The 11,921-nt window shown below is 42.1% G+C and overlaps 1 protein-coding gene across 1 annotated transcript; it reads right to left on the bottom strand.

Moving 5' to 3' along the window:
* Positions 1–374: 374 nt before the first annotated feature.
* Positions 375–10,236, bottom strand: LOC120541389 (small integral membrane protein 4). The gene is made up of 2 exons (XM_039772964.1): positions 9,956–10,236; positions 375–817 (listed from the first exon to the last, which is right to left on the bottom strand). Exons 1-2 carry the CDS (start codon positions 10,107–10,109, stop codon positions 726–728), a joined length of 246 nt encoding a protein of 81 aa, XP_039628898.1. The 5' UTR covers positions 10,110–10,236; the 3' UTR covers positions 375–725.
* Between the last annotated feature and the right edge of the window lie 1,685 nt (positions 10,237–11,921).

The following is an 11,921-nucleotide window of genomic DNA, read 5'->3' as shown; positions in this document are numbered from 1 at the left end:
AATAGAGTGAAAGGCAATATTTAATAGAGTGTGAAAGGCACTATATAATAGAGTGAAAGGCAATATTTAATAGATAGAGTGAAAGACACTATATAATAGATAGATTAAATAGAATAAATAGATTAATCTCAGTTCTACTGTGTGGATTTGCATGTTGGTTATGGGAGCTGAAATGTAGCAATAATAATAATAATAATAATAATAATAAAAACAACAACAAGCCCAGAAAACAAATATATGCAAGCTTTCATAGGTGCACAGTCCATTACATTTGCGGCCTCAAATTTTTCCTTTAACTGGAAAGTAAACAAACGAGGCCACCTTACACTTCAAAATAAAGTTTAGAATTTCAATCAAACCTCTATTTTTCAGTGTTTAAATGGCACATGTGATTTATTTTAGAAAACCAATATTACATGTGGTCTAAAACAGCTGTTTCATGTGATTATATGAAAATTCTAAGTCTCACAATATAAACAATAATTATGCTATGAATAATTATTAGACGCCTCCACTCCAAGTGTCTCATCACAATTGAGTAAGCAGCCTGTGACTGAACAAGGCGAGCCACTGAAAATAACTGACCAACATGGAGTTGTGCTTTATGAAGGCTCCTTATAATCCGCTCTCGGCAGATATTCACATGAAGTCATTCCAGTTGCCCCCCAGGGGTCCATTCCGGTTGGCGGGGGGGCACTCTGCTGCCCCACATTCCCTGCACCTTTTTATCTTCTCACTTCTTCCGTTTGTACAGCAAAGCCCTGCTCCAGTCTCTCCTGATAGCGCCTTTCAGCTTGCTTTCTTCTAAACACATCATCTGTAAAATAAAGAGAGAGGCACCTAATTCGCCAGACAGGAAAAAACTCAAACTTTAAGTCAAACAGATTTTTAAAAGCCCATTTTTTAATTTTTTTTTTTTTTTAAATACACTTTAATTCATATAAAGTTTCCTGGGTGCATTTGAAAATAGAATACATCTGTAAGTCAAATTTCTAAATTAAGAACATAAATCACTATAATGCAAAAAAATAAAATGTCACTTCATTTAAGCTCAGCACTGTTGTCCTGGTCACACACGTCACTTGAGGTTTTTACTGCCACAGATTAGCACAGTAACAAACAAAAAAGAAGCCCTGTGATGCACTGCACCCTATCCTAGCTGGGACAGGACCCAGCAGACCCCCACGACTCTGTTCAGGACTGAGACCGAGAGGGGTGGGGAGCATGCGCTGATAGGGCATCACCACACCCACCACTTGACAAATCCCCACCCAGCTAAGCAGGCTAGAAAATGAGTGACAAACGATAAGACAATGAAGACGACACAATACACTGATAGACAGAACCTTACTTGTCCTTGTGGGTGGGTTCAGATTTGTCTTTTTACAGAAGCTCAATAAATAAATACATAAAATAAATGAACATCTGGTAAAGCAGTAGTCAGTAATGGCGCATTAAAAGAGTCTCCAAATCTAATGCTGCCAGTGCCAATGGGGCTCTGCAGCGCCGTAATGTTAGCCACAATGGAGCAGAGAGAAGAGACGATCATTAATAATCCTGCTTGTCTCTCCATGGCAGACTGTTGTGTATACAGTACTGTATATCCTGAACAGCGTGGGCCAGTAATACTGTGAGCCAACCGGCCCACCCTCCCCATAGTGCTTTGTAGTCCTGTGCGGAGCTGCTCGTGTACTGGGGGTACGATGACGCCAGTCAGGCTTTTCTTAGGCCTCTGGGAGAGCAAATTGGTTGTTCAGCTTACTTGACGATAGCCATGATGTGTCCACGAAATTTAAGGCTGTTAATCTTCTCTTATAGCATCCCCCTAAATTTACAGTCTGCCTCCTGAAATATGGGACCCACCATAATGATTTTCAAAAAGAACTTTAAAGCTCATCCTTAATTTACAGTCCGCCCCCTGAAATCTGGGACCACCATAATGATATTCACCAAGAACTTTATAAAGCTGTCGATCCTCTCTATAGCATCCCCTTAATTTACAGTCGGCCTCCTAAAATCTGGGACCCACCATAATGATTTTCAAAAAGAACTTTAAAGCTCATCCTTAATTTACAGTCGGCCCCCTGAAATCTGGGACCACCATAATGATATTCACCAAGAACTTTATAAAGCGGTCGATCCTCTCCACATCACCCTCCATAAATTAAAGAGCCTGCCTCCACCATTACAAATCCTCCACATGTTCATTAAGATATCCGTTTTCCATTTGCGATGCCGATTACCCAGTTCAGGCTTCTGAGAAGCTGGGGTCTTCTACAGCAACTTTGGGCAGAAGGTAGGGGCACTGCTCCGTTACTGGGCACAATCGTGCGCACACACCACACTTTTCCCCCCCACATGTGATTGAGGTCATTTAAGTGAGGTAAAATGCCTAGTGGGGGGCTGGCTGGGTGGTCTTGTGGCCTCAGAACCCCTGCAGATTTCTTTTTTTTTTTTCCTCCAGTCCTCTAGTTTTTTTCTCCTTGACCATCAGACCAGAATTTATTCTGTTAATTACTATTGCCAGAATTTTTATACTTTTCTTTCTTCATCTGTAAAGCACTTTGAGCTGCACCATTTGAATGAACATGTGCTACAGAAATAAATGTTGTTCTTGCTGTTATTGATGAGCGTAGGGCCACTGGTTAACCTCACACACGGCCTTGGGATGTGGACTGGAAATCCAGGACCCAGGACTCTGGAGCAGTGAGGCAGCAGCGCTACACCCTGTGCCAACCTTCACTCTATCATAAACGGTTTTTTCACTTTGAAGCAACACTTAAATAAATGTCTCTGAGAAACTGGCCAGCCATGCTTAATTGCCGTTCTTTGCCAAGCTGAGTGCCGTATGGGAACCGAAAAAAAAGTCAGCTGATATGGTAGGAAACTGGGAAATAAAAATATTTGGATTTTTAGTAATGACAGTAGTCTGAATAGCAGAAAATGAAAGAAAACTGTAATTGTTACTCTTGTGCCATTATAAAGTAATTTTCGGCCCTGACATCCTATTACTAGTACAGTGGGATGCAAACGTTTGGGCAACCTTGTTAATAGTCATTATTTTCCTGTATAAATCGTTGGTTGTTACGATAAAAAATGTCAGTTAAATATATCATATAGGAGACACACACACTGATATCTGAGAAGTGAAATGAAGTTTATTGGATTTACAGAAAGTGTGCAATAATTGTTCAAACAAAATCAGGCAGGTGCATAAATTTGGGCACCGTTGTCATTTTATTGATTCCCAAACTTTTTTATTAACTAATTATTGGAACTCCAATTGGCTTGGTAAGCTCAGTGACCCCTGACCTACATACACAGGTGAATCCCAGTATTTAAGGGGGTCCATTGTAAGTTTCCCTCCTCCTTTCATTTTCTCTGAAGAGTAGCAACATGGGGGCACAAAACAACTCTCAGATGACCTGAAGACAAAGATTGTTCACCATCATAGTTTAGGGGCAGGATACAGAAAGCTGTCCCAGAGATTGAAGCTGTCTGTTTCCACAGTTAGGAACATATTGAGGAAATGGAAGACCACAGGCTCAGTTCAAGTTAAGGCTCGAAGTGGCAGACCAAGAAAGATTTGGATAGACAGAAGCGCGAATGGTGAGAACAGTCAGAGTCAACCCACAGAGCAGCACCAAAGACCTACAACATCATCTTGCAGCAGATGGAGTCACTGGGCATCGTTCAACCATTGGGCGCACTTTACACAAGGAGATGCTGTATGCGAGAGTGATGAAGAGGAAGCACAAACAGAGCAGCTTGAGGTCTGCTCAAGCACATTTGGACAAGCCAGCTTCATTTTGGAATAAGGTGCTGTGGACTGATGAAACTAAAATGGAGTTATTTGGGCATAACAAGGGGCGTTGTGCATGGAGGAAAAAGAACACAGCATTCCAAGAAAAACACCTGCTACCTACAGTCAAATATGGTGGTGGTTCCATCATGCTGTGGGGCTGTGTGGCCAGTGCAGGGACTGGGAATCTTGTCAAAGTTGAGGGACGCATGGATTCCACTCAGTATCAGCAGATTCTGGAGACCAATGTCCAGGAATCAGTGACAAAGCTGAAGCTGCGCCAGGGCTGGATCTTTCAACAAGACAACGACCCGAAACACTGCTCAAAATCCACTAAGGCATTCATGCAGAGGAACAAGTACAACGTTCTGGAATGGCCATCTCAGTCCCCAGACCTGAATAGAATTGAAAATCTGTGGTGTGAGTTAAAGAGAGCTGTCCATGCTCGGAAGCCATCAAACTTGAATGAACTAGAGATGTTTAGTAAAGAGCAATGGTCCAAAGTACCTTCAACCACAATCCAGACTCTCATTGGAACCTACAGGCTGTAATTTCTGCAAAAGGCGGATCTACTAAATATTGATTTCTTTTTTGTGGTGCCCAAATTTATGCACCTGCCTGATTTTGTTTGAACAATTATTGCACACTTTCTGTAAATCCAATAAACTTCATTTCACTTCTCAAATATCACTGTGTGTGTCTCCTATATGATACATTTAACTGACATTTTTTATCGTAACAACCAACGATTTATACAGGAAAATAAGGACTATTGACAAGGTTGCCCAAACTTTTGCATCCCACTGTACATATAGGCAGCCATTTTTGTAAAGCACGGGGACGTTTGCAGCCGTTGAAACCTGACCTGGTGCTGTTAGTGCAGACTGGCATGCAGTCCACCGAAACACGGAAGTGAAACAAGTAATATTCATGTATTTGGCAGCTATTGTATACTCAGCAAAAAAAAGAAACGTCCCTTTTTCAGGACTGCGTATTTCAACAATAATGTTTTAAAAATCCAAATAAACTTTCCAGATCTTCATTGTAAAGGGTTTAAACAATGTTTTCCATGCATGTTCAATTAACCCTAATCAATTAATTAACATGCAACCCTTAACAGCTTACAGAAAGTAGGCATTTAAGGTCACAGTTCTAAAAATGCAGGACACTAAAGAGACTTGTCTACCGACTGTGAAAGATGTCCAGGGTCCCTGCTCATCTGCGTGAACGTGCATTAGGCATGCTGCAGGGAGGCATGAGGACTGCCGAATAAACTGCCATGTCCGCACTGTGAGACTGCGCTACAGGGAGACAGGAAGGACAGCTGATCATCCTCGCAGTGGAAGACCACGTGTAACAACACCTGCACAGGATCGGTACATCCGAATATCACACCTGCGTGACAGGTACAGGATGGCCACAACAACTGCCCGAGTCACACCAGGAACACACAATCCCTCCATCAGTGCTCAGACTGTCCGCAATAGGCTGAGAGAGGCTGGACTGAAGGCTTGTAGGCCTGTTGTAAGGCAGGTCCTCACCAGACATCACCAGCAACAACGCCGCCTATGGGCACAAACCCACCTTCGCTGGACCAGACAGGAGTGGCAAAAAGTGCTCTTCACTGATGAGTCACGGTGTTGTCTCACCAGGGGTGATGGACGGATTCGTGTTTATCGTCGAAGGAATTGAGCACGTCTGGGACCTGCTGGATCACAGGGTGAGGGCTAGGGCCATTCCCCCCAGAAATGTCCAGGAACTTGCAGGTGCCTTGGTGGAAGAGTGGGGTGACATCTCACAGCAAGAACTGACAAATCTGGTCCAGTCCATGAGGAGGAGATGCACTGCAGTACTTCAAGCAGCTGGTGGCCACACCACATACTGACTGGTACTTTTGATTTTGAGCCTCCCTTCATTCAGGGACACATTGTGAAACATTTTTAGTTTACGTCTTATGGTGTTGACTCTTTTAGTGTTCATACAAATATTTACACATTAAGTTTACTGAAAGTAAAAAAAAGTTGAAAGTCAGAGGACGTTTCTTTTTTTGCTGAGTATAATAATAATACTGATCATTTTTTTTTTTTTTTTTGAGCTTCCTAGACGCCCCAAAGTTAGAATATCTCACAAAATAATGTTTTCCATAAAAACAGAAAAATCCAGGGCCGAAAGGTTAAGAGCTCCAATCTTCAGTTTAACTGAATAACTTTTGTTGCCTACCTCACTCTTAAAGGTATTCACTTGGAAGACTCTGACATTTCTCCTAGATTCATTTATCGATATTTTTACTTATTCATACAGGAGACTGATGCTATAAGATACGGGTTTTCGTGAAATAAGATCTTCCCGACCTGGGCACTGCCTACGCGGAGTTTGCATGTCACTTCCATTCCTGTATGGGCCCACATTCCAAACACATGCAGGTAAGTTAAACGGCAAATCTAAACTGGCGCAGTATAAACAGCTCTGTGTGTGTGTGTCTGTGATTATATCCCGTAATGAACTGGAGCCCCGACTAGACTTGGTTCCTACCTTGAAACCGGTGCGAGTAGGACAATCATCAGCTCTCCAGCAAATGGGACCCCCCCTGCCCAGAGTTGCTTTCTACCCTCTTTTTTTTTAACTTGATGCTGCTCCCCTTTAATCCTGCATGATCTTAGAAAATTAAGTATCCATCCATCCTCTTCTGCTTATCCGGGGTCGGGTTGCGGGGGCTGCCCAGACTTCCCTCTCCCCGGCCATTTCTTCTAGCTCTTCCGGGAGAATCCCAAGGCGCTCCCAGGCCAGCCGGGAGACATAGTCCCTCCAGCGTGCCATGGGTCTTCCCCGGGGCCTCCTCCTGGTTGGAACGTGCCCGGAACAACTGATCATCCTGATCAGATGCCCGAGCCACCTCATCTGACTCCTCTCGACGCGGAGGAGCAGCGGCTCTACTCTGTTAAATTAAGTATCATGAATTGTATATCAGAGTGTGCAAGCTGAAAAGCAAAACCCCTTACAGCTCCTCATTTAGCTTCTTTCCTAAATGTACGCCAATAGCCGTGTCACCTGCAAAAGAGAAGAGGCGACGCTGGTCAAAGAGGCCGAGTTTCAAAGAACAAGCCATATGTGAAAATGGCAATTAAGAAGGGCAAAAGACAACCGGAAAAATGTATCATGGTCAGCATGTCAGAGTCGTTTTTTCACTGCTGTCTGACGTGTATTTAAGGAAGAGGACAAAACAGACGTTTAGGTGACACTTTAGTTCAGGGACTGCAAAAATGCATCCATTACCCGCTTACTGTTACGTAACAAGACCCGAACAGTGGCCTCCTTTGGTCTTCATAACGCTTACAAAACATCAGCGGACGACCGGTTATTCATGTCTATGCAGGGACCCGATGGTAAAGTGACCTGTTAATATGAAGGACTCGCGGGTCTTACTCTAAACAAGTAATATCACGTGAAGCCACCTCAGCGCGCTCCAAAGTGACGTTTTGTTAGTTGGTCACATCACGGAGACGAACGAACATTTTACCGAGGCTTTGTGTTGCGAACACCCAAACAAATGTACACTAAGGTTTTGCTGTATCATAACACTAGCTCAAATACCTGGCGTTGCCTGGGAGGAAAATAAAGTTTTTTTTTATTGTTTGAGAAAATTAAAAAAAAAAACAAAAAAAAACAACTTGACATTAATTTGGTTATGTGGTGTAGTAATACATTTTTACATGCAGAATTTGACAACGAAAAAAAGTTAAATTATTATTATGTTGATATAATTCTATTACCACTACAACAGTGTTACAATAAGAATAATGCAAAATGAGAATATAATTAACAAAGCCAAATATTAAACGACAAACATATAATACTAATGGTTTTTCATGATAAAACTGTCGGTTGCTTTTACGGAACACACCACAAACGTTCCGAGCGTCAACTGGATGATAACATACATGCAAGACGGCAAGACTGATACAGTCTGCTTTATATATAAGATTGTGGCTAATTGTTGGACAGGTGTTCATCGGTAGGTGCTTTGTGGAATAAAAACTCTTTATCGTATTTATTTATACAGTACTGTATTCTTATTTTGTGGACTTATATTGAAGTGTCTGCGGCTCTCTGGCGCCCCCTTGCGGTTACTAATCGTAAACTGGATAAGACAAGACATACAGGAGCGCAAAATTGTTACAGTCAGCTTTATATATAGAAGACTAGCCGTCCCTCAAGGCTCCGCCCACGTAGTAGTGAAAAGTAGTGATGGGAAGTTCGGATCATTTTACTGACTCGGATCTTTGAGTCTCATTCAGCGAAATGAACGAATCATTTTTCGAGTCATTTCGTTCAATTCTCTTTCCGGCTCAGAGTGCATAGGTTAAGCTTATGGGGCTTACGTGATGAAAGAACGACTCAAACCCGAAGACTCGAGAGATAAACTAATCAATTCTGTTTCCGGCTCAGACTGAGTTGGTTAAGCTTATGGGGTTGTCACGTGATGAACGAACGACTCGAAAAACCCGGAGACTCGAAACAGGTGAATCAATTCCAATACAGAAACTATAGGAAGTTGCGCAAATGCGCATGCGCGACTGAACGAAACACTCCCACGAGACGACTCGTTCTTCCCGAGTCACATTAAAGATTCGTTCAAAATGAACGAATCGTTCAAGAACTACCCATCACTAGTGAAAAGGACAGTGAGGAGGTTCCCGCCCGGCTCCCCACTCCTGACGTCACTCTTCCCCTCGGTTCTCAGCCTCTGTCTCGCTGGTATATGATTTCTTAACGCAGTGAGGGAAGTCGCAATTTAAACTGGAATCTCAAGCAAATTATAGAAAAAAATCCGATCAAAACCTGTGAAGTAGTTCTCTCGTTCGCTAGCTAAGCGGAGGTAACCACGAGGCTGGTGCCAGAGTGAGAAGGTCCTCGCCCCGCTGCATTGTCACTCGGATTCGTGCAAATCAGTACCGCGGGCGAACTGTGATACATAGCGCAATGACAGAAGTCACAAAATCAACCAGAATGTTCAAGCAAATTGTAGAAAACAACAACCTAAATTGGTTAAGTAGTTCTCTCGTGAAAAGCGGACAGACATACGTGGGATTTTATACAGTGCATTGAAAGAGATAACAATCTGGACTAGAACAGGCCATTCAGCCCAACAAAGCTTGCCATTCCTATCCACTTATTTCTTCCAAAAAAACATCAAGTGGAGTTTTGAAAGTTCCTAAAGTCTTATTGTCTACCACACTATTTGGTCGCTTATTCCAAGGGTCTATCATTCTTTGCGTAAAGAAAAACTTCCTAATGTTTGTGCGAAATTCACCCTTAACAAGTGTGTCGGCGTTGAACTCATTTTAAAATAACGGTCTCGATCCACAGGACTAATTCCCTTCATAATTTTAAAAACTTCAATCACATAAGAGTACATGAGTAATACACTTGTTTTTGCAATACCCTTAAATTATCAATTAATACAATACTGGTGACTGCAACATTTTTGTGTTTCATTTTAAGAAACTTGCTTGTTCAGATTCACAACTTTCAATTGCATCATTTGGTCTTAAACAGCTCCGATCTCCATTTTTTAATTGCTTCCCTTCCTTAACCAGTTGTAAATGAACACTGAGATGTAACAGACAAAAGACCCATCAGCTCCATGCAATGCTTGGTCCCATTTACAACTGAGTGTCCTCATCATGAAGCATTCGATTGAAAAAAATATTGAGAAAGAAGCGGAAAAGGGAAAATAGTGAAGGACTGCAGATTACTAATCTGTCCTGGACCACAAATAGTTGAGGATATTCTCACAAAAGAAAATTTTACAATGTAAGAATGTGTTGACGTTGCAAAAATCAAAGTAATAATAATACATTTTATCTGTATATAGCGTCTTTCCCACGTGGTAACAAATCATGACATTAAATAGCAAAATTGTATTATCAACAAAGAAATCATTAAAAAAAATGTTGCAACAAAAACCCTTCGTTTGGTGCGACCTTTTACGACCGAAACGTCAAGGTGAAACCATATGTGGATTAACGTAAAGTTTGTTATTTTATAAACGCCATTAAACCCCACAGTTAAAATGGTGTACAAATAGTTTGTGTCAGGGACAAAGGAACTCATAACAGCATTTTTAACAAGCGTGTCTTTCATCACACTCACAGAAGGTCTCCTCTCCGGCTCGCACATTGATCATGAACCACTCCATCGCTCCGCCGAGCACGAAGAAAAAAGGCAAAAATCTGTACGGGCCGAGCAGCTTCTGGCCGGGGACTTTCTCAAGGATACTTCGAACAAGAGCGATGCCTCTCGCCATGTTACAGGAAAAAACTCCACGTCCGACACACGAAAACAACCAACATGACTAGAGAGTTTAGCGGAGTCGAGAAGACTCGGAATTGACAGCGAAGTGCATTTTACAGGTCGCGGTCAAATGACGTCATTATATTCTCGCGATAACCACGCATGTGGATGTGGGCCGGCCCCGCCTCACTTTGTTGATATTAAGTCTTCTCGTGTGGATGGCAGCTGAGAGCAAGTACTCTGGTTTTGTATTAAAATATGATCAAGTCCAATTATCCATTATCGAATACGTGTAATCTTATTCTATATTACTAAATGCCACAGAGCCAAAACTAAGGTTCCAGTTCATCACTGGGTACCCTCGGTTACACAACACTCTAAAATGCACGAACTTTAGAATCGTTCGATTATTTAACCGATGTTATGCAGCCTTCTAGAATCACAACTGCAACAGCGCTAACCTTTGCGCCCTGATATATCCAAAAATATAAAAATGACATACTGTACACCAATCAAACTGTTACTTTGTTTGCTTCGATGGGCGGTAGTGGAAGCCGAAACGTACGAGGGGTTGCGAATGCGATCAATGCCGAAATGAGTACTGGAAGTAGAGTCATACTTATTCAACATGGAAATATTATTAAACGTATAATCAAGTAGCGGCGCTCGCGCATTCAGGCACTCGTCGTTTTGCACATGTTGCGTTAGGGCAGTGGTCCTCTAGATCAATCAGTACGGGATATGGTGATCGGAAATCACGGCATAGTCCCGATTTCAAGCTGTGCGTCCGCTGTCATGAGAATTAACTGAAATATATAAAAATATCAAAGTTCAAAACGTGTTTAATCGTGCAGCATGCATAGCTCATGTCACCGACGTCAAATCACTAAACTCAAAAGCAAAGTAACAATCACTGTGCTGCGTACCGCTGTCAATGACACTAGCGGGCCTTTTTTTTTTTTTACATCTTATAATCTGCATTTGCAAAAACTCGTGCGTGTTCAACATTTTATGATTAAAGTATAAATAGTTTTGTTAGTCATTTGTCTATTAAATTGCCTTTTCATATGTAGAGTCTGCACCCTTGATTGTATCCTATTAATAACAATGAACGACGAGCCTGACCAATATTACGTAACGCCTTAATAAACCAGAACAGCTGGTAAAGTAGAATAAAAATAATGACTATGATGAAAATATGAATAACCAAGAAAAGTAAATACTAAATCCTCCATATGTAATTTACAGTACATCCATGCTCGCTACTTTCCAGTAAAAATTTAACAAACCCAGTTTTTTTGTACTTTCTAGATCAACCCCAAAACACGGTGGCACAGTTGTAGTGCTGCAACCTCACAGTAAGGAGGCCAGGATTTGTGCCCCAGGTCCTCTCTGCATTGACGCTGCAGGCTCTCCTCATGCTTGCCAGGCTTCCCTCTGGTTTCCTCCTATAGTTCAAAGATATGCAGGTTAGGTGAACTGGAGATGCTAAACTGGCCCTAGTGTGTGTTTACCCTGCTATGGACTGGTGCCCTATCCATTGTTTGTTCCTGCCTTGCACCCTATGCTAGCTTGAATAGTCTCCCAACCTCAACACCCCAAAAGAGGGAACCAATTCTGGATTAAGCCGGTTAGAAAATGATATGACACCATCAAGCATATTGATGACAGAAATACAATTAAAAGCAGAAGATGGTAAGGCCTCCAGGACCGCACTTGAGAAGCACTGTGTTGAGGGGGCAGCAAATGTTTAATTTGCTTGTTCTCCTTATGTCTGCGGACTTTCTCTTCTTCATTCCCAAGAGAGGTACAGATTTAGGCTAAC

Source organism: Polypterus senegalus, chromosome 12, assembly GCF_016835505.1.
Source record: "Polypterus senegalus isolate Bchr_013 chromosome 12, ASM1683550v1, whole genome shotgun sequence".
Classification (NCBI taxonomy): domain Eukaryota; kingdom Metazoa; phylum Chordata; class Cladistia; order Polypteriformes; family Polypteridae; genus Polypterus; species Polypterus senegalus.
The sequence above is the reverse complement of the archived record's forward strand: the minus strand, read 5'-3'. Positions and strand labels throughout refer to the sequence as shown.

What these genes read in the sequence shown, in the direction of transcription:
- LOC120541389 (XM_039772964.1), bottom strand. Translation starts at nt 10,109, where the DNA reads ATGGCGAGAGGCATCGCTCTTGTTCGAAGTATCCTTGAGAAAGTCCCC. An exon ending in AGCCGGAGAGGAGACCTTCT is followed by an intron (nt 818 to 9,955) that starts GTGAGTGTGATG and finishes TTTATTTTACAG; the next exon opens with ATGATGTGTTTAGAAGAAAG.